This window comes from Podarcis raffonei, chromosome 13 (assembly GCF_027172205.1).
Source record: "Podarcis raffonei isolate rPodRaf1 chromosome 13, rPodRaf1.pri, whole genome shotgun sequence".
Taxonomy (NCBI): Eukaryota; Metazoa; Chordata; class Lepidosauria; order Squamata; family Lacertidae; genus Podarcis; species Podarcis raffonei.
This window is the reverse complement of record NC_070614.1, coordinates 38,778,370-38,801,506: the sequence shown is the minus strand read 5'-3', so window position 1 is coordinate 38,801,506 and position 23,137 is coordinate 38,778,370. Positions and strand designations below refer to the sequence as shown.

Sequence of the window (23,137 nt, the reverse complement as noted above, 5' to 3'; positions counted from 1 at the left end):
AGTGCTAATTGATGGCAACACAACCTTTCTAACTTTGCTATGCTAATTTAACACCTGGAAAGGGAGGGCGGAAAAAACAAACTTGGTCTCAGCTGAGTCCTAAATGAATAGGAATCCAAAGACATTATAAATTCTTGTTCAACCATTTCACTCTCTTGACATCTTTTAAAGTTCCTTTGTTGAAGAATGGCAACATTCTAGTCTGCAGCAGAATGTCCTTGGAGAGCGAAATGTTCTCCCACTGTCTTCTGAAATGTTGCCATTTTTGTATGTTGAATTTGTGTCCATCTATTATTCTTTTGCCTGGAAACAGACCTACTAGTCCTCTGCAGAGAGGCTGGAATAAATGAAAATTCTGGTCCTGTGAGGAGGCTAGGAATTTCGGGGTGCCTTTCAGCACATACTCTGATCCTCTTGACTTTTTTCACCATCTGGCAGACAGTTTTATTTCCACTTGAAGAGAGGGCTCAAGACTTGAAGACCCAGGTACACCTTTCGAGAACTGAGGAGCAGTGAAATAATGATGCTAAAAGGGCAGGCGCAGTAGGATCTGCTTGCTGAATTAAAGGTAAGTCTTAGAATAAGGCACTCTTTAAAAAACAAAACAAAAAACCACACTGTTCACAGTGTTCACTCCTTGTGACAGTTCCAGATTCAACCATCTATATTATACAGTGGTACCTCGGGTTAAGTACTTAATTCGTTCCGGAGGTCCGTTCTTAACCTGAAACTGTTCTTAACATGAAGCACCACTTTAGCTAATGGGGACTCCTGCCGCCGCCGCGCCGCCAGAGAACAAATTCTGTTCTTACCCTGAAGCAAAGTTCTTAACCTGAAGCACTATTTCTGGGTTAGCAGAGTCTGTAACTTGAAGCGTATGTAACCTGAGGTACCACTGTACCTCATAGAATCATAGAACTGTAGCATTGGAATGGAATGAATGTTATTGGTGATCTGAGGGTGGCATTGAAACCAGAAGAAGGTTTGTGTTTGGCCAGGTGTAATCCAGAGTGTGTCACATAGCAATGGAGAGTCATCAAAGATGGATTTGAGAATTGAATCTGATGTTGACTTCTCAAAAAAACACCCACCTTATTTGGTCTGAGGCTGCCACCCTAAATCAGTACTCCAGAATCCTAGGTCTCCTCGATCCTGCTTGCTAGTTCCCCATCTGAAAAGATAGATAAAAAAACCCAAAAAATTGTATTGAAGGACTTTTGTACAGTCACTTCTTTTTTCTTGTTCTCCCTCTGCTTTGGCAATACAGATTTTGCCAGCGAGCTCAGCAGGGCGTGTCTCCTTCCCTTTCTGACTTTTGTTGTTGTTGTGTGCCTTTTATCTCTATTACACATTTCCTCCAAAGAATTGCCCCTCACAGCATCTTCGGACCGGACTAGACAATGCACTTGTTGCTGTGCCCTTTTTAAAATAATAATAAAAACAACAACAGAATAATTGTAAGTATGGGGAACTTGATTTTCACTGGGACTGTCATGGAGTTAAACCACCCTCAGTATGTGCCCCAGTGCCCTAATAAGTCCCATCTTTCCCCAGCAGCAGAAAGCAAGCCGCACATTTAGTGCCACATCTAGTCTTCGTAATATGCTATACATTTAAAGCACATGACTTCCCCCAAGGAATCCTGGGAACTGTAGTTTGTTAAAGGGCTGGGAATTGTAGCTCTGTGCTTTAAATGTATGGTGTGTACACATTTACTAGAGCAGCCTTTGCCAACCTGCTGCTGTTCAGAAAGAATCATAGAATTGTAGAAATGGAAGGGTCCTCTAGGGATCATCTAGTCCAACCCCCTGCAATGCAATGTTGCACTACAGCTTCCATCAGCTGAGACTGATGGGAGTTGTGGTCCAATGACTTCCAGAGGGCGCCAGGTTGGTGAAGGCGAGTAAACCCCACTGAGCCCTGTGAGACCTAGTTCTGAGTAAAGACACAGAGGGTTGCATTAAAAGCCTCACAGCTTCCCTGCAATGGACTCCATTATTTTCCTTCTCCCATCTGGTTTTCCCGTCTCCATCTCAAGGGTCAGTCAGCGCTCAGTGGTCACTCAGCATGCCCAGTCCTCCTTGGACTGTTTTGGAGGTTTCCCGCCTACCACTTCCGCTTTAGGGCCATCACACACCCCTCCCCCCAAAACGCCTGCTTGATCCCTTTTTATAACGCAGGTGTGAGGGAACATGTGGCTCTCCAGATGTGGCTGAGCTACAACTCCCATCATCCCTTGCCATGGACTAGGCTTGCTAGCATTAATGGAAGCTAGAGTTCAGCCCAAAGATTCACCATTTCTGCTTTAGAGAGCGGATGGGGCCATTTTGGCAACGTAAAAATCCACACGTTGGCCTCTGAACTTAGAAATGGAGGGAATAATTTTGTAGAGGACACCATGAGATTTTCCTGAGAGAGAGATAATAGGGCAGATAGAAACCTTTCACACAAGGTCTGAGTATTTGTAGGGTACATCTTCCTTGTTCCAGCTATCATCCCTTTCAGACGTTAGATTGAGGTCCACAAGGATTTTTTGCGTGTCGCGCCCCCTGAGCTATGGAATTCTCTTCCCTCTCTTTTCCAGCACAGGTGAAAATGTGATTATTCCTCTGAGCTTTCGGACACTGTTTTCATTGTCACCAGCTTTTAAATGTTAAATATATATTCCTTTCAATACTGTTTTTAAATACTTTTCGCCGCACTGTGGTTTTAAACTTTTATATTTTTTTAACAAACTAGGTCATCCTGCTGAAAGGCAGTATGTAGACATTGTTCATATATTATCATTATTTGGAGCTTGCCAAGGAACAGACAGAGAGGTATTATAAAAGTGTTACTTTGCAAAACAGACAAACAGCATGTGGTAGATGTTGGTCAGATAATGTCTGTCAGTATCCTCTTCTGCAGGCCTCCTAAATAGAGGGGGGAGGGAGAGAGCTTGATTTGTAATGCAGATGCAGCCTTTGAGCATTACAGATCAAAACTAGCTGGGAGCTCTCCTCAGAGGAATCCTGAAGAGATCTGCTATCAGAGAGAGAGTGCCAAGTTTGCCTGTTGAAGCAAAAACAACAACAAAGCATCTCGCTGAGACACCTAAAACGATGAAAACATTTATTATGGTTCAAACTTTCATGGACAGCAGCTGGGCTTCCCAGACTGATCCGTGCTTCTATCAGGTGGTTCGCAGTGTGTCTGTGGATTCTTGGTCGAAGACGGGAGACGGCACATCCGTCACATTAAATATTCATATTTATTTTTAATTGCTTTTTAATGGCTTCTTTTATTTCATGGGTTTTATTGCATTACAATTTGAAGTCTTTGGAATGTAATAAAATACAGCGCATATGAAACAAAAAGCCTTTAGAAGTCACACAACATCTAGCACAGCACATTGCAATTGTTGCAACAGGCAGAAAAATCATGGTTCGCCAAGATCCTCAGCAATTTTCAAGTGGTCCATAGCAGAAGAAACTTTGGGGACCTAGAGAGCCCACTTCATCGTGCAGAAAAAGTCTCTGTGTAGATACTTTAAAGCACATTCTTTCCCCTCAAATAATTCTGGGCACTGTAGTTTCTTAAGGGATGCTAGGAATTGTAACTCTCTGACGGGGGCTAAACTACAGTGCCCAGAATTCTTTGAAGGAAGACATCTTCTTCAAATGTGCTTTAAAGGTATAGGATGTACACAGCCTTAGGCATAAAGCAGGTTTCAGGTTGCACTGAGGATGCCAGAGGAAAGATTCCACCATGGCTGTTATGCCATGAGAAATGACCATGTTTTCCTTCATGCCTGCTTTGTGCCTCACTATAGGAACATTACTCCATTTAATTTAATATTGTCTACACTGGGTGGCAGCAGCTGTTCAGTGCAAGATCAGGCCTGGTATTTGAGAAGTAAGGGAGGCAGAGGCAGTCAAAAGAGATTAACTGCAACTTTGAACCATGGTTCAAAGGCTCATGCCTGAGATAAATTCAAGATTGATTCATTGTTGTTGTTTGTTTTTTTAAAAGCAAGCGATATATTCTAGAGGCATGTAAAATGTGGGTCCTAAGACCCTTAATCCCACTCCTTAAAACACAATCTGAACAAAACTGGTGAAGCAGCAAAGAGTTTATTGAATACAATATGTTCTTGCAAGAGTGGGTGTCCAAAGTAGGCAAACCCCAGCTTTGTCAAAGCATAAGCTTATATTCCCTATACAGTACAGTGGTACCTCGGGTTACAGACGCTTCAGGTTACAGACTCCGCTAACCCAGAAATAGTACCTCGGGTTAAGAACTTTGCTTCAGGATGAGAACAGAAATCACGTGGTGGCAGCGGGAGGCCCCATTAGCTAAAGTGGTGCTTCAGGTTAAGAACAGTTTCAGGTTAAGAACGGACCTCCAGAACGAATTAAGTTCTTAACCCGAGGTACCACTGTACCAGAAGCACAGGTCCCCCCCGTCTCCCCATTGGCTGGGTACTACAAAGTTTACAGCCTATCACAACCACTTTATTATCCTACCAACATTCCCACCTCTGTTCACTCTGATTCACCCTCTACATTTCTTTATTATTCCCCTTATTTGGTCTATGTTCCTATGCAATTACTTGCTAAGCCAAGCAAAAATACCGCCTTCTGATCACAAGCTCTAACATCTCTAGTCAACAAGTGGGAGTTGATCTGGACTGCTGACACGTGTCTACTTATTACAACCACATCCTGACCACAAGCTCTAAATATCTCTTAAGCTGTCTGGACTGCATACATTTGTTTGTTTACCTGTTACATTTGTATGTGAAAAAGCAACATCCTCATTTCTCACAGGGCATTTGTTGTAGTTATTTATTTATACCTCACAATTACCAGCAACATTAACAACGCAGGTGAAACAGCCACACTTTCATTTCTGAGGGGAAATGATGTGAGCATTGGAGAGACTGGGTTGGCATCAGATTTCATGGGCCTCTCAGCATGTTGCCACCCAGTGTCCCCACCAACACACACAACCTATTTCCCCTTTGGTCACGGAGCATTTTTCCCCCTTTTGCCACAGCCACCAAGGCCTTAGTAGTGGCAGCAACACCACTCACTGGTGCCCTGCAGTGTTTTTGTGGTGCTGCTTTTGAATGAGAGCCAAAGCTCGATTCCCAGCTGCCACGGCTGCTCGCCATCTTAATTTAACCAAATCCAGGGCCCCAACTGTTAAGTTGTGGGTGAACATATCAGACGACACAGTGATTCTTCAAACAGCTCTTGTTTATTCACAGGCCCAGAACAGAACTGGGCAGAAGGGTTCAGCCAACCTGCTTATATAGAGCTCAACTACAAAGCAACAGTAACAACTTTCTGTAACTATCCAATCACTGAACGTCACTTTCAATTCCTTATTTGCATATGTGGACCTGAGTGAAAACTATCTACAGTATCCCCCTGCTGAGAACTTCAGTGCATAACACCAACCTATAGACCTAATGGAAGCGTTAGTTTTCTATAGCTGCACAGCACACATCTTTATAAATGTCAGCCAGGGCATTGCATTCTGGGTGAATTAAATGGGTGGGTGGATTCTGTGAATGAAACCAAGCTTGGCTCCCACCCCAAAGCGGCACCACCACCCACCTACTGCTCAGACAGCTGTCTGGGGGCCTGGCAAGAGGGCAGTGAGCCACACTGGGGCAGTGAGGAGCCCTTCTGAGTCCGTGGGACTCTCAGCCAGAACCTGACCTGGCTGACCATTGGCACCAGGCCTGGACATGAATATACAGTATTGATATAAGTGTTTGTTTGTACCTGCAGCAAACATCCACCAACACCAGTGGATGCCAACAATGCCACTACTACCCCTCCCTAGTGCCAATACTACCATCAAAATGTCTTCCCCCCAACTGCATTTCCCTTAAAAACAAAACAAGACAAACCAAAACCGAACCAAACAAAACACTGTGTATCACAGCATTGGACTACACTACAGGGTTTTTATGAGTCCAAATCATAGAATCATAGAATCATAGAATCATAGAGTTGGAAGAGACCACAAGGGCCATCGAGTCCAACCCCCTGCCAAGCAGGAAACACCATCAGAGCACTCCTGACATATGGTTGTCAAGCCTCTGCTTAAAGACCTCCAAAGAAGGAGACTCCACCACACTCCTTGGCAGCAAATTCCACTGTCGAACAGCTCTTACTGTCAGGAAGTTCTTCCTAATGTTTAGGTGGAATCTTCTTTCTTGTAGTTTGGATCCATTGCTCCGTGTCCGCTTCTCTGGAGCAGCAGAAAACAACCTTTCTCCCTCCTCTATGTGACATCCTTTTATATATTTGAACATGGCTATCATATCACCCCTTAACCTCCTCTTCTCCAGGCTAAACATGCCCAGCTCCCTTAGCCGTTCCTCATAAGGCATCGTTTCCAGGCCTTTGACCATTTTGGTTGCCCTCCTCTGGACACGTTCCAGTTTGTCAATGTCCTTCTTGAACTGTGGTGCCCAGAACTGGACACAGTACTCCAGGTGAGGTCTGACCAGAGCAGAATACAGTGGCACTATTACTTCCCTTGATCTAGATGCTATACTCCTATTGATGCAGCCCAGAATTGCATTGGCTTTTTTAGCTGCCGCGTCACACTGTTGGCTCATGTCAAGTTTGTGGTCAACCAAGACTCCTAGATCCTTTTCACATGTAGTGCTCTCAAGCCAGGTGTCACCCATCTTGTATTTGTGCCTCTCATTTTTTTTGCCCAAGTGCAATACTTTACATTTCTCCCTGTTAAAATTCATCTTGTTTGTTTTGGCCCAGTTCTCTAATCTGTCAAGGTCGTTTTGAAGTGTGTTCCTGTCCTCTGGGGTGTTAGCCACCCCTCCCAGTTTGGTGTCATCTGCAAATTTGATCAGGATGCCCTTGAGTCCATCATCCAAGTCGTTGATAAAGATGTTGAATAAGACCGGGCCCAAGACAGAACCCTGTGGCTACCCAGAATTGCCAATAAATTCTTGCTCATAAATTTTGCACCCCTGGCAGCTCCACTTTTGACCGTCTTTCATTACAGAATGACAGCCTTGAGGTTTGCAGTAGAATGTCCTTGGAAACAGAAAGTTTATCCCGCTGGCTTCTGAATGTTACATTTAGTGCATAGTTCCATGATAGGGGCTAGGAATTTTGGGGTGCCTTTCAGCACATACACGGATTTCCTTTGTCAGCTGGGCCACTATGTTTCCTATGTGCTGGAGGCACCCAAATCCTGGAGTCCCAGGTACACATTTCTTCAAGGAACCAAAGGGTGGCCTTGAACAACCAACCTTCTGATTAACAGCCAGATGCGCTGAGCCATTGCCCCACCTGAGGAAATGATGCCGAAAGGATATGAGTATTATATGAGCTATGATCTAAACCTGAGGTAGAAACTGGATCAGGCCAGGCGGCCAGATTAGTATCTCCCTCGCCTGCTGTGGGTCAAAATTGTCAGGAGGGTGGTGTCATCTGCTTATCAACCAGCAAATTTCACCATCCGGTTTGAAATCAAACTATGTGAGATACATGGGTGGAGGGGGTGACGCCAAAATCAGAATGGAGTTTGGCTGTGTACATCTTAACAGCTTAAAATGCAGCTAGCCTGCTCTTTTTCTGAATTCGGATCAAAGCTGGTTCAGATCAAACCTTGTGTATACCACTTCCAGATCAAACCTTGTGTATAACACTTCCAAAATCAGTGGTGGGAGTGTATTGGATGTGGAATAAACGGGAGTGTGGACACAGCTTTGAACTATGAGTAGATTGCCAGAGTTTCTCTTATACACCTCTGACAATAAACATTTATCATTTGATAGCCTTTGTTGCAATTAGTTAAATTCTGTGTGGCTTATATGTTGGCCTCTGGGATGAAGCGAAGGACTTGATGTGTTTGGATCCATATACAGTATGAGATATTCCTCTTAAGTTTTTTTTTAAAACAAATCTTTTACAAGTGTGGTATTTCCATATGATCCAAAAATTATGTTAAAACCAATTGTTTCCCATTGTTTAAAATGTCAACAGTTGTCCTGGTTATAAAAAATGGGGATGATATAAGAAAGGAATTAGCAGGGAAATGGGTTTGTGTGCATGTAATTTTTTATACCATCTTTTCCATATTTTTTCAATTGCCAATAGGCAAGGGTTATCTAATTTTTCATTTGTCTTTGGATTATGCACCAGAAATGTGATACTTTCCCATTTTATGGCTCCACTCTGGCGAGTGTTCAATTTTTATCCATATCTAAGCTTTATTGCCTTGAGCAATGGCAATTAGATTCTTAGTGTGTGCTGCATCATGGCAATATGTAATATTTGAGATACTCAGAGCCCCTTATGAAGTTTCACTCTATAATGTGGAAAGCCTGATTCTGGCTTTCTCCCCACCTCAATGGATAAATGTGATCATTAACTTTTGCTAGGTTTGCTAGGCTGATATCATGGCTGGAATGACTTCAAAATTTTGTAATCATTTCGGGGGAATTACAATTCTTGTTGTGACATTTTTTTCCTGAGCCATGGAAGTTTCAATTTGTCCCAGTTTATCAGTGTTTGTTTTACAGTTTTGATATGGGGTTAATACTTTATTGTGATAAGCCAATTCAAGATTTGGGGGGAATTAATTTTCCTAAATATTTTAAAGATGATGGACGAACTTTTTTTTTTTTTTTTTGGTGCACCGTTCCTGGAAGTACTGCAATACCAGGTCGATGCATGGAGTGGATGGAGCAAGCCCCTATTCCATCTCCCAATTCCAAAAATCCATTTAATATATAGTCCTCAAATAGAGGATGTATCAGATATTAAACTGATAAGAACAGATACTACACTTGATCTTAGCCAAAAGGCCGAGAAGCGATGATGTTGGACGAACTTTTAAGCCTATAGCTGATGAGTGTGAGACATTTATACATAACATTTCTAATTTTTGATAACTGATTTGCAGTCCAGCAAATGCACCAAAAGTGTAAGGTATCCTCTGGGTTCGTGATCATAATGGCAGTTCGAACACTTCAATTCACGGTTATATACCCTTGATGTCACTAAAAAAGGAATATGGCAGTGAACCCATTTGCAATCAGGATTTATTACAATTTATTTCCTTATGCGAAAAGAAGAAACTGATATTGCAACACATTGCAATCAAGTGTGGCTCCAGATTAATCCCAGTGGAAGGGACCAGGAGCCAAAATCCATTCCCCTCTCTAATATATTTATTCAAAGAAAGGAAGAGAATTTGGCACAGGCCCAGCATAATTAGGAGCTCTGCACAATTAATCCCGGAAGAAAGAGCTGAGCCTCTTCTTATTTCACAAACGGGAGCTTCGCTTCTCTACCTTACAAATAAATAAATAAAAAGGACTCCTATTCAGTCTCCCCACGGCTGGATTCTGGAGTGTGGAAACACAGCGAGATCTCCCATGTGCAGTCTCTGGCGTGGGTAGTTTTCTGATCTCTCAACAAGATGCTAAGATGCCCAACCCTGCCTCACATTTTGCAACACCCTTTGAAGTGAGTCAGCCGACCACAACCCCTTAGGGACAACCCTGGAACCGTGACAACCCTGGGGATCAACTGCAGGAACAGTTGTCCGCAGTCCAGGTGAGTAGAGAGAAGAGGTGACACAGAAGCCTGCGCAACCATGAGGGAGGGCAGGTTTGCCAGTGCTTGAGGAGGAGAATAAAAGCAAAAGGAGAGGCCCTGCTGCTTAACCCTGCGGCTCCTGGGAAGAAGCAGAGAAGCGAAGAAGCAGAGAAAGGAGAGATTGGGAAGGTGCGTAATCTTAAGGAAGCGGGAGAAGGTCGGATAAAACAAGGATGGGGAGAGGATGTGCAGAGATTTCTGCGGAAATTAGGGTATGCACGAGAGAGGGAAGGGCGGGTGTAAGCAAGCAGCAGGCACCTGCCCCGGGGTAGCCCTTTGTGATATGCCTGTCCTGTCTTGCTCCTGTTCATCTCTTGCTGGTTGGTATAGATACAGTATAGGTAAGAAGTTTGCAAGGTAATATGTGAGTTTGTATGTTTGCAGACTGGAGGAGTGTCAAGCAGGAGGGGAAAGGAAGTGAGATGGGGGGAGGCATGAAGGGGAAGAAGACAAGAATGTGTGAAGGAACGATGAGAGACAATGGGGTGCAGTGGCTAGAGTGCTGGACTACGTCTTCTTTGGCGATCACTCATAGCTGAGTGAACATGAACATGGTTTTAACAGTGAGTCCTTCCACAGTAGGGAGATAGGTTTCTGGGTGGGAGCTGATCATGGTGAGGGTTTGCTAAGCGTGCCTTCCTCTTAGCGCACCTTTGGTAAACTAGGAGCTGGGTGGCCATGGTTCACCTCCCTATTCTGTCATGAGGTTTGCTGGGTGACCTTGGACCAGTTACTGCCTCACAGCCTAACCCACCTCACAAGAGGGTTGTTGTGGGGATTAAATAAGATGGGGGAGAACCAGGTAAGCCACCTTGAGCTCCTTAGAGGAAAAGGTAGGATTTAAAGGGGGGGAGGCAGGTAGCACTAAAAAAAAACTAAAAGGGGGAACAAGGAACATGCGGAAAGGAGGAAGAGAGAAAAGCAAGGGTGGCGAGAGAAGAAATAGAAGAAGAAGAAAATACAGTAGTACCTCAGGTTAAGAACTTAATTTGTTCTGGAGGTCCGTTCTTAACCTGAAACTGTTCTTAACCTGAAGCACCACTTTAGCTAATGGGGCCTCCCGTTGCCACCGCGCCACCAGAGCACGATTTCTGTTCTCATCCTGAAGCAAAGTTCTTAACCTGAGGTACTATTTCTGGGTTAGCGGAGTCTGTAACCTGAAGCGTCTGTAACCTAAAGCGTCTGTAACCTGAGGTACCACTGTGTACAAGAAGATGGAGGAAAGAAAAACACGTGTGGGGGGGGGGATGAGATGGAAAGGCAGGTGAGAAAAGGGCAGATATCTCAAATACAAATCTGTGGCATGACCACATTTGGAAAGCAGTTCTGGTTGCCTAACCTCAGAGAGGATATTGTAGAGTTGGAAAAGGTTCAGAAAAACGGCAACCAAAATGAATGAGAGGGTGGAGCAGGTCCTCTGTGAAGAAAGGTTTGCAGTGTTTGCAGACTTTCGTTTAGACTGAGAAAAGGAGAGTAAGAGGTGCCACCACAGAAGGTTGCGAAATTTTGCATGGCATGGAGGAAGCGGGTAGAGAAAAGTTTTCCTCCCTCTCTCATGACAACTGAGCTTGTGAACATCCAAGGAGTGATAAAAGGAAGCCCTTCACACAGCACATCCTTAAACTATGGAACTTGCTCCCACAGAAGGAAGTGACAGCTTTAAAAGAAGATTAGGCAAGGGAGGAGTGGGCTGCCAGTGACTACTAGCCATGAGGCCGATGCCCTGCCTCTGTGGTCAGAGGCAGTAAATGCTTCTGAACACCAGTTGTGAGAAACCACATGAGGCGAGACTGATCTTGGGCTCTGCTTCTGCTCACAGGTTTCACACAGGCATTTGGTTGGCCACTGTGAGAACAGGATGCTGGACTGTTTGGGCCAATGGCCTGACTCAGCGTAAGGGAGTGTTACGGAAATGATGGGGGCCCCCCACATCTTTATAGTTATTACAGTGGTACCTCGTGTTACAGACGCTTCAGGTTACAGACTCCGCTAACCCAGAAATAGTACCTCAGGTTAAGAACTTTACCTCAGGATGAGAACAGAAATTGCACAGTGGCGGAGGCGCGGCGGCCCCATTAGCTAAAATGGTACCTCAGGTTAAGAACAGTTTCAGGTTAAGAACGGACCTCCAGAACGAATTAAGTTCTTAACCTAAGGTACCACTGTACAATGTTACTAATATCATGCCTGAATGTGTCCTTTTGACTTGACAGCTCAGGGAGGATACCTAGCATTATGAATTCGTAGAAAATCCATACTGTAACCGACTCTCCTCATTCCAAGGCCATTTTAACCCTCGAAGAATTTGGGCTCCACCTCCCTCCATGAACCCAGAAGCAGGAAGTCAAGTAGGCAGCAGGAACAGGGCATCCCGCCATAACTCCCCAAGCGTGAGAGTACATACACGGCACCCCACCCAGGGAGTGACCAAGGGGGCAACAGTAGACATCCCCAGAGGCAGTTTAGCAAGTCAGGTGTTCTGAAAGCCCATCTCCAGAAATGTCCTAAGGGAAAGGATATGTAAAGAGTTTTATTGTTCTTTCCGTGATAGGTACTTAAGAGGTGTTGGGAAAGGTTTCTGATAAAGTGACCTAATCGAAACAAAATAAAAAAAGATCCTTCCAGTAGCACCTTAGAGACCAACTACATTTGTTATTGGTATGAGCTTTTGTGGGCATGCACCCTTCTTCAGAAAGTGCCCTAATGTTGAACTTGTGTAACCCTTGAATACCCCTCCCTATTTGTGACATGCTAGTGATGATGCATCAATGATGCTGCTCAAAGTGTATTCTGGGGGAAAGAGGGAAGTTCTAAAAGAGGTTGTCACCCCACACTCGGGGTTCTTACTCTTGTGGGGATCTGTTGCACAACAATATACTGACCACTGTTTTGCAAAGTTCTTAACCCGAGGTACTATTTCTGGGTTAGCGGAGTGTGTAACCTGAAGCGCATGTAACCTGAAGCGTATGTAACCCGAGGTACCACTGTATTGGCAACATTGGCTGGGGTGCTGGAAGTCCATCAACATCTGGAGGGCCACCTCTGGCTTAATGCACACCTGCTGGGTTGATGAAGAGGGATGTCAATAAGGACAACTGAACAATTAGTTCAGGAAATTGACACACTGTCCTCTCAATTGTAAACAAATGAGGCGTCCCTTCCACACCCAGCGACCCATACAGATTAACTGGGACCCTATCATCACATTGGGTGGAACTTTCACCTACTTTCTTCCAAAACATTGCCTGTGCTATTTATTTGGTACGCTGCCTTGGACACCTCAGTGTGGCATCTGTGCAATGGGCACCTGGTCTGCTTTGAGCAAGGGGTATTTGTGTACCACTGGGTTCAGACTCCGGACTATTGAAAAGGGCCAACCGTTACCTGTGTAACTGTCCAGTCCCTGGGGCTAGGAGAAGAAGCTAGCATATCTAGGCATCTTGCAGTCTCCTTGAGTTTAATTATCTTTTTTCCTCAAGCAAGTTTGAGAGCTGTGCTCTGGAGCCGGCAAAGACAAAAATAGAGCTCGTGTGTTTATTTTGACTACTGTAGGTTAGCTCCTAATTTCTCCAGGGAGCAGCGTTCAGGGAGACCAAGTTACCTGGTTGCTTTAGATGTGCAGTGGTTTATAATTGAAGAAGTAGATGGCTTTGTGTGGAAAATTATCCCTTCCCCTCTCTACCCTGCAGACCTAGAACTTTCTGTAAATCCCCAAATCTGTAGCAAAAGAAAACTGCTCCTCACCCAAATGTGCAGATGGATTAGGTAAAGGTACCCCTGCCCGTACAGGCCAGTCGTGTCCGACTCTAGGGTTGCGTGCTCATCTCACTCTATAGGCCGTGAGCTGGCGCCATCCGAAGACACTTCCAGGTCATGTGGCCAGTGTGACGAAGCTGCACTGGCGAGCCAGCACCAGCGCAGCACATGGAAATGCCGTTTACCTTCCCGCTATAAAGCGGTACCTATTTATCTACTTGCACTTAAGAGTGCTTTCGAACTGCTAGGTGGGCAGGAGCTGGGACCGAACGACGGGAGCTCACCCCGCCGCAGGGATTCGAACCGCCGACCATACAATCAGCAAGTCCTAGGTGTTGGGATACTGCCAGGGAGACAAAGTCCATCTGAGCCCCCAAGCCGGCTGCCGGACGATCCATCGACCTCTGTAGACACGCAGTATCAGCAATTAGCGACACGAAGCCTCAAGAATAGATTGCCACATTCTTAGGCTGGTGCACAGCAGAATTCTATCACAGCAAAAGAATTCACACAGCAAAAGATGCACAGCAGGAGAGCATTTTTCTAAGTTTATTCAGCGTTGGTCAGAACAAAGAAACCACGACCGCCTGCATCGGTATGTTCAGGCAACAAGAAGGAAACATAAACATCCTGTGAACAGGAAATACGCAGACTCTGTGATTCACAAAGCCTACTCCCTTTTAAGGTGGAACGGAAATATCCCAACATCAGGCACTGAGGTTTTACCCACAGCGCCACCCACGTCCCTTGCAGATGGATTAGTTACCTTTAAATCACCATCATAATCACCACCACTACCACTATTTGGGAAACAAGTGTTTCCCAAACATCATTTAGCGAAGAATACTTTTGAATTAAATTTAAGGGCACACGTTCCCCTTACATCCATTGAAGGCAAAAGAATACAAATTACCTGTCCTGAGAGGAGCTCTGTGTTTCTATGTGAATTACTGTCCTGGGTGTGGAAGAAGGCAAGATCAGAAGAACAGTGACTCATACAGAGACATAATAGCAACCTCCCTTTCTGGGCAAGTGGCTTTTGTTGGGAATCAATGAATGATCCAATCGCATCTGGTGCAACAACCCAACAAAATTACTCCAACAAGAGACAGATTGGAAGAAGGCAATGCTGGAGCAGAGAATGGTGTCAACTGTCTTGTCTGTTGGTCCTTAGCTGATGAGCTACTACTGTGGTGTAACGCTCAGTGTGTCAGACTAGGATTGGGACCACTCCAGTTCCAATTCCTCGCTCAACCACAAAACTCACTAGGTCACCTCCAAGGCTTCCTGTGGGGACAAAAATATTTCTAAGTGTGGAAACAGGGCATGGCTAATGCTTCATGCCCAGCCTGCAAACTCCTCAAGGCTCATCACATACAGCTAGATGGTCCTAGACTGGTCATAGCCACACCATGTATTGAAAGCACTCTTACACCACATGGCGAATTCTGGGAACTGTTTATTAAACATGCTGAAAGTTGTAGGTCAGCACCTACGACTATAGTTCTAAGGGTACTTTGGAGGAAGCCATGACTATTAAAAGTGGTATAAATGGGCTTTAAATGTATGGATGTGGAGGTAGCCTCTTGAACTACCCCCCCCAACCTTCTGTATGGGGTTAATATAGCAAATGCATTTATTTAATTTCCACAAGTTTTGTTTACTTTAAATAACGAAATGCCCTTTGTCTGGTGTGTATTATTCACTTTGAAAATAATAATAATAATAATAATAATAATAATAATAATAATAATAATAATAAAATAAATAAATAGAACTTGCTTACGCAGATGAATGTTACCCTGAGATAAGAGTAAACCAATAACTTGGTTGTTGTGTCTGATGCTACCTTGAGCTCCTTTGGAGGAAGAGTGGGGTTGACATATAATGAATAATATTACAGTGGTACCTCGGGTTACATACGCTTCAGGTTACATACACTTCAGGTTACAGACTCCGCTAACCCAGAAATAGTGCTTCAGGTTAAGAACTTTACTTCGGGATGAGAACAGAAATCGTGCTCTGGCAGTGTGGCGGCAGCAGGAGGCCCCATTAGCTAAAGTGGTACCTCAGGTTAAGAACAGTTTCAGGTTAAGTACAGACATTCAGAACGAATTGAGTACTTAACCCAAGGTACCACTGTAGTCTTTTACACAACATTTGATATTTATTCAACTCACTTTCAGTATAATAATTTCTTACATTTTGACTTCCCATCCTTACGCCCGTGATGTTCCTGTTTGTATTCCTTTATCTGCTGCCATAACTTCAGCAGATAAACTGCCATTTATTTTCTAATGTATTATAACTTATATTACAATCATTACTTCCCTTGCCTATTATTCAAATCCTGCTCGCGATTTCTATTGAAGCGGGGTTGGGGTTGGGGGTGGCGCCAAAGGGGGAATGCACTCCTCAACGAAGTTCTCCTCTTTTTTATCTTTTATTGTTACTGTCAACTTCGCCATCTCTGCATAGTCCATTAACTTTAAAATCCATTCTTCTTTCGCTGGGACTTCTTCTATCCACACCTGCACATACAGGATTCTGGGTACAGTAACAGAATACATAAAGGGAAGAGCTCCTGCGCCTTTAGGGATTGCGTAGAAAAAGAGCTTGCATCATTTCAAGCCACACCCGAAACCCCTTCTTTTTTGCACAACTATTAACGGTGTCGGAGCCTTGTTCTCTTCTGAATTATGGCAAAGCTAAATCAGTAAATCACACAGCAAGACCTGTGGGCAGGTGTTTGGGACACCTGCTTGGATTACTTCAATTGTCACAAGTACGCATGAGTCATTTTCGTTTGGCACATGATGTGCCTCAGAACCCAGTTCTACAAACAATGAGGAGCCTTTCACTCCTGGGGTGTTGCTTATTGTGTCAAGTGTGGGAGGAGGCCTCTGGTCAGGTCCAACTGGCATGGCTTGTTTCTCTGAGCCCTGTGGTATTATTAACTCCTGATGTTGCCAATATGCCCATACACCTATGATGCCTGAGAGGGGTGGGGAGCTGCCTTTGACTTGAGGAGAACATGCAGTGGAAAGGGAGATGTGCAATGCGGTTGCAAATGTCTTTAGAAGACACAGTAAAACTTAACCATAAAGGAGATATCTTCCTATACACATAAAAATATAAGGCTGTCATCATGCAGTCTCCATTGGAGCATTTGTAGCGCTGTGTTACAATCCTGAATTGTCATAAAGTCAGGAAAGGGGACGGAAGTGAAAGAGAAGGCAGGTTTTAAGACGACGGTGTTAAACAACAGCAGAGGTTTGAATAAAGCAGGGATGGAGAGACACAAAGGAGCACTGAAGGAGTTGTGAGGGAACAGGGAGAGTGGGGGACTGGGTGAGGTGTAATGGGAAGAAGTTGAGGGTAGGCAGAATTAGTGAGCAGCACAAGGCGGGGCAGCCTCTCTCTCTGTGTGTGTGTGTGTGTGTGTGTGATCTTGTGATCACATCCACACCAAGGGCGATATTCAACTTGGTTTTACTCAGAGTAGACCTATTGAAAACAATGGCTGCATAAATACTATACATTTAAAGCACATTTGAAGCTCATTCTTTCCCTCAAAGAATTCTGGGCACTGTTGTCGACCCCTCACAAATTCCATCAACCCTTAACAAACTACCGTGTCCAGAATTATTTGAGGGTGGGGGAGAATGTGATTTGAATGTGCTTTAAAGCTATAGCATCTATGCAGCCGTAGTCATGCTTATTAATTTCAGTGGTTCTGTGCTGTGTAAAATGTAGACATCATCCGCACCATACATTTAAAGCAGGATCACTCCTGACTGCTCAGAGTGATGAGTATTGTTACGAGACCCTCATTCCCCTCACAGAGCTCCAGTTCCCACAATTCCCTGGGAAGAGGGATTGATCATTTAACCAGCCTGAGAGCTGTAGCCCAGTGAGGGGAATAGGAGTCACCTAACAACACTTGGAACTCTTAACAAACTAGAGTTCCCCCTTCCCCACCCCAATCTCTGGCAGTGTGAGATTCCTGGGGTGCCAGGAATTCCTTTGGAATGAGGCACAGCAGAGACTGTGGTGTCTTTAGGACATATGGTTTACTTACACATATATTCAACCTGAACCTATGATGGAGAGGTTGACAGCATTAACACCTCAAAAGGGCCTTGCTTCTCCCATAGCCACAGCTTTGGATTCAAACATCTCTCCCCCCCTTTATTTTCTCAGCTTGCTGCTTTTCTTCTAGCTCACCTCCCTGCACTCTCCACTCTGCCCTTTTGTCTTTCTAACTAACCATGAGTTTAGGAAGCCCCCCCCCCCATTTGCTATCTCACACAGCAGGAGGCCCCTTCCTTTGTTCCCTTAATGGCCCATCACCCAGGCTATCACCTAAACAGGAAGCTAGCCTGGCTTTTCCAAGAGTTTCCAAGGTGGCCCAGGCATTTGGCCTAAACCTTTCCCCAAACTCATAACAGTATGTTAATCCTAATAGACATGAGAGGGTTTAAGGCGGATGTGGGAAGCTGATTGGCAGATTGCTATCAGTGAAGGGGTGTGGACCTCAGTGGAGGAAATTTCCATTTAAATTGGTCTCTGCCTCTGCAAGAGAGATAGCATAAGAGTGCAAGAATGGCACCTCACACCTATTTAGTTATACATACAGTGGTACCTCAGGTTACATATGCTTCAGGTTACATACGCTTCAGGTTACAGTCTCTGCTAACCCAGAAATAGTGCTTCAGGTTAAGAAATTTGCTTCAGGATAAGAACAGAAATCATGTGGTGGCGGCACAGCGGGAGCGAGAGGCCCCATTAGCTAAAGTGGTGCTTCAGGTTAAGAACAGTTTCAGGTTAAGTACGGACCTCCGGAACGAATTACCAGTAAGTATTTAACCCGAGGTACCACTGTATAGCTAACCTATATGGCTAGCTGATATTAGTTCCTAGTACAGTGGTACCTCGGGTTAAGAACTTAATTCATTCCGGAGGTCCATTCTGAAGTGTATGTAACCCGAGATACCACTGTACTGTACACATCAAACTGTTGGAGAGGTTGCCAGATGTTAGGTTCTAACCAACATATGTGGTGGGCATGTGGGAAAGTGGCTCATATCTGGGGGGGGGGGATGTATTTGTCCAAATGAAAGCTATTACTGCACAAAATGTCTCTAAATGTTCAGAGCTGGCGCTCCTCAGTCTTTACATGGGAGGTAATATTAACTTCACAGCTCAAACCTCTAATACGTTCTCTACTGCTAGCAGCCATGCTCATGATAAAGAGATACTTAGAGGGCGTCTCTCTGACAAATCGGTACAACAAAGTATAGCTAATAGTACCTGTGGAAATAAATAGATAATAGAATCAAACTGGCACTATGTTTAAAACACAAATACTCTTTTGTATCGGATTGGCACAGTTTTGTTATGTACAGGGCTGAAAAAACGAAAATCAATGACTTCACTCACGTTATAAAACATTTTCGTTAACATAAACTGTTTACTGCCATCTTTAAAAATAGTAGTGTGGGATAAGAACCTATTATTTATTTGGTTGTTGTTGTGCATGTGTTATTTAAGCACGAGCTTCTGTGTTAGGCTGGTATATTTAATCACTTATTGGCATGATGTTGCTGCACGTTGAAATGATTTAATAACAAAATAGAAAATAAATTTAAGAATTAAAAACAAAGCAAGCTACAGTTTCCAGGATTCTTTGAAGGGAGCTGTTGACTAAAGTGGTACAATACTGCTTTAAATGTGCAGATAGGGCCCTACGTTTAACTCAGATCTAGAGCACATGGCTTGGCCCAAAGAACCCTAGAACCTGAAGTTTACCCCTCACAGAGCTACATTTTCCAGGACTCCTAACAAATGACAGTTCCCAGGATCCTTTGGGTGAATTCATATGCAGCGAATGTGCTTTAAATGTATAGTGTGGAGGTGACCTTTCTGTCACAATCCTAGAAAGCAAGGGGGTGTGGTGTCACCTCATGAAACTTCTTCACACAATGCATAATTATCTTGTGGAATTCACTAAGATGGCTTGTTTTTTAAAAAGGAGAGAATTAGGATTCTTCCAGACTGTCACCTCATTCTGACTGCGATTCAGTCACATCCTGGCAAGTTCAGGATGCGAAATTAGAATTGACTGGGTGGTCTTGCGATGATGCAAACCCGCTTCCCCCAAAATAATCTGTCTTTTTGCGGTCTTTAAGGAAAGGGCTGGGGTGGGCTGGGGTGGGGAATGCAGCGCAATGTCATCTAATTCTCCTCATGAACAAATGTGGCTCATGAAACAGGTTGCTTCCCAACCTGAGGCAAATTCATGGAGGTCGCTCAGCAACTGTTGGCCACAGTGGAATGATCTCCATGTTCAGAGGCCATGTCCTTTGCAGCACCAGATGCTGCTGACAAACAAGGAGAGCCATCCGTTGCCTTTCTGCTTCTTGCCTGTGTGCTTCTCAGAAGCAGCCACTGGAGCAGAATGCCAGATGGGACCTTTGATACGAAGCAACAGGCTCCTCCGCTGCTCTTGCAAACCTCCAAGGCACTTCAATTGATTGTAGGGGAGCTGAAATCTAAGTGCACTATAATTTATTGTGTCCCCCTCCCCCCCTGCTCCTCCTCTATACCAGAAAGAGGGAATAAATTATCCCAGGGCATTGTGGAATCTGGGGGTGCTTGCAGATGACCTGTTTTATTGAGCATTCATCCTGATTTGTCTGCCAGGAGATTAGATGATGTTGGCTGTTTAATGAGCATTTTTTACTCTGCTTTCTTTGTTGAGGCAGTTCAATATCAGTTGCATCAAATTAAGTCCTATTTCACACCTGCCTCTGCATTCCCTGTCACTTACCTTATTGCAAAAGTCTAATCTTTTGGGGAAGCAGATTTGTTGTGCAAGAACTCCCAGCCAGCTTTAACGGTACAGCTGGAGTTTGCCAGTAAGCGATTGAATTCCACCTGGAAATAACATGAATCTGGAAGCACCCTGGGCTGTAACCTCTAAGGGCCTGCCCACACTATGGCTTAATGTAACCCCTTGTGACCCCTTTAAAACAGGAGTCTCTCTCATCCATTTGGCATTCTTCCCCCGGCTACTGGTGTCTCATATTTTCTCCCTCCTAAATCTGGGAGTTCCCTATGCTTTGAATATCTGAGCTGCATCAGTTGCATAGGGAATCTCCAGATTAAGGGAGGATTAAGTGTGGGAGAGCCATATTTGGAGAACACTAGTCACAGTGAGGGTGGATTAAAGGAGGCACAAGGGATTCACAAACTGAGTTGTGGATGGGCCCTAACTCTTTTTCACCTGGTCCAATTCACTGCTCCACACTATTGTATTCTCTCACCACCACACCTGATATTTCATAAATCTTCCCCACTCTTTTAGAAGCTCCATCGCCATCCATCTCCCAGCCACAGAATTTCTTCACTTGGGAATCATCCTTTTTCAGCCAACTTTTGCCTCCAGTCAACACCTTTCCTGTTATCTGCGGAGTCCCAGGATGTTCAAGGAATATTTCCAGTACAAGGGGATCAGTTTTCCTCAAATTATCTACTCAGGACAGGTGCTGCAGATGGTGGAAAACAACTTCCAAGTTCGGGACGACGATATTTTCAATGTCACCTACCAAAAATCAGGTACAGGGGAAATGTCTTTGAAATGCTCCCAGCAGGTTGTGCTCAGTTTCCCTAGTAAGAGCTGAGCACCAAGGGATCTTTATTAATGTTGCAGAAACTCAGACAAGCCAGTTGTAAGGTAATGACACACTTTTATTCTAATCTCATCCAACAAGCTTGGCATGTGGTTAGTTCAGCTACGCTTTGTACACACACAAAAGGTGTCACGTGACAGCTGAGATTAAACTTCTTAACAAGCCATTATTTCTGAGATTATTCTTCCTGATCTCCCTAATAAAAAAAGGCCGCTTTGCAGAGGTGAATATTTTCCACCATGTATCTTGGCACAATGCCTCACCCAATGCGCACACAATGCCTTGCATGTGAGGTGCAGGGTATTGTGGAGGGTGTATTCCATTTACTTTTTTGTCCAGACCTGCAAATCCAAAACAACCTCACCCAGTCCTTAGCTTCTCTTGTTCCAAGCACAGGCTGCTCATAAGAAGTCACAGAAGGGAATATTGACTACCTGCCCCTTCTTCAAGGTCAGTGGGTTCAGATAGCTGAATTCATTGTTTCTGGGGTCAAGGGACGCAGGTAAATGTTGTTAAGCACAACTTCTTCTTCTTTCATAACATTTTGATTGAATTTTACATATACTGCAAACTTGGGGGCTGTCTTATTCAGCATTCATCCTGACTTGCTTGCAGAGAGATTAGATGACATTCGCTCCTTGATAAGAATCCACTCTGATTTGTTGTGGAGAGGCTAGATGAGGGGCAGTGGTGACAACTTGAATGGGGGGGGGAACCCGCCACTCTGCCCCCCGCCAGAAGGTCACCAGAAGGATGGAGGGAAAGAGGCTGGAGACAAGTGAGTGCAGCCCAGGCTGAGCCCCCACCCCCGGCCCAACAGAGCCTGCATTCTGAGGCCCAGGCAGCTGGGCTCTGGGCATGGGAGGTGGTGCTGTCCAAGCTGGGGCTGATACTGAGATGTTGAACTATGGAGCTCACTGGCAGACGACAGCAGGTCTCACCTGCGCACTGCTGCCTCCTCTCACTGCCCCAGGGGTGCCATCTGGGGGGGGCAGGCCCTTCAATATTTTCAAGGCCCCACAAATTCCGCGACGATCCTCAAAAGCACATGCCAGGGCGAAGCACCCCTTTGACGATTGCCTTCCAGGAAAGCATTGTATTGGTGGGGCACAGCCCAGGAGGGAATTGTTGCCCGTGGGCAGGCTGGAGCTAGGCACTTCCGAACTAACCTGTGCTTCTTTTGGGGCTTCTTCTTAGGGACCGTGTGGATGCTGGAGATTTTAAGCCTCATCCGTAGCAATGGTGACCCCAGCTGGTGCCGGACAGTCCCCAACTGGGACCGAGGGCCTTGGTACGAGACCGTGATAGGATACAGAATAGCTTTGACCAACAAGTCACCACGCATTATCAGCTCCCACCTGCCGGCACAGCTCTTCGCAAAGTCCTTCTTCAAATCCAAAGCCAAGGTAAGACAGAAGAATACCTTACCGAGAGACACTCCCAATGATTTTCATAGCCCCCCCCAATGATATCCCCACCTTTTCTGCCAACAGGTCATCTACACAGTCAGGAATCCCAAAGATGTATTGGTATCCCTCTATCATTTTGCTTCCATGTTTCGTCCCTATAAAGACCCCGGCACCTTGGACCAATTTCTGGAGGGCTTCCTAAAGGGAGATGGTGAGTGAACTGAGGGGGTGGGAGGCAGGGGCAATGTTCTCCCCCCTTTAGTTTAGAGGGTCATGCCTTCTCCTAGCCCCCTACCATCCACCCTTGGTATTCCTCATGCCCCACACGGTTCCTGCCTAACACCGATTGTGTGGTTGCAGTGCCTTTTGGATCCTGGTTTGACCACGTTAAAGGCTGGCTGAACTTGAAGGACAAGGAAAACTTCTTCTTCATCACATACGAGGAGCTGCAAGAGGTTGTTATTATGTTATTTTGCTAGTAAAATACAGCTTTGCGTTTTTGCAAGCACGGATACATCCTGCCACTGGGAGCAGAATGTATCCAGGCTTGTTAAGATAGCTCGAACCTGAAGGTCGTGAAAAGTGTGAGAATTCCCACTCTCTCTCTCCGTGCTGTGGCAGGCCGGATTTTGTGTGTATGTGG

The 23,137-nt window shown here is 44.9% G+C and overlaps 1 protein-coding gene and 1 non-coding gene across 4 annotated transcripts in view; one reads left to right on the top strand and one right to left on the bottom strand.

Moving 5' to 3' along the window:
- Nucleotides 1–411: 411 nt before the first annotated feature.
- Nucleotides 412–23,137, top strand: part of LOC128400022 (sulfotransferase 2B1-like) — a 30,179-nt gene continuing 7,453 nt past the window's right edge. The window contains exons 1-5 of one of the 3 annotated variants that reach the window (XM_053361964.1): nt 412–568; nt 20,761–21,011; nt 22,283–22,491; nt 22,579–22,705; nt 22,855–22,949. In XM_053361964.1, the coding sequence (XP_053217939.1) occupies nt 20,876–21,011; nt 22,283–22,491; nt 22,579–22,705; nt 22,855–22,949 (567 nt within the window). In that variant the 5' untranslated portion in view covers nt 412–568; nt 20,761–20,875. The other 2 variants (XM_053361966.1, XM_053361965.1) reach the window with 2 other exon arrangements.
- Nucleotides 8,661–8,851, bottom strand: LOC128401070 (U2 spliceosomal RNA). Its single transcript, XR_008327423.1, has one exon. It is a non-coding gene; the product is annotated as a U2 spliceosomal RNA (small nuclear RNA).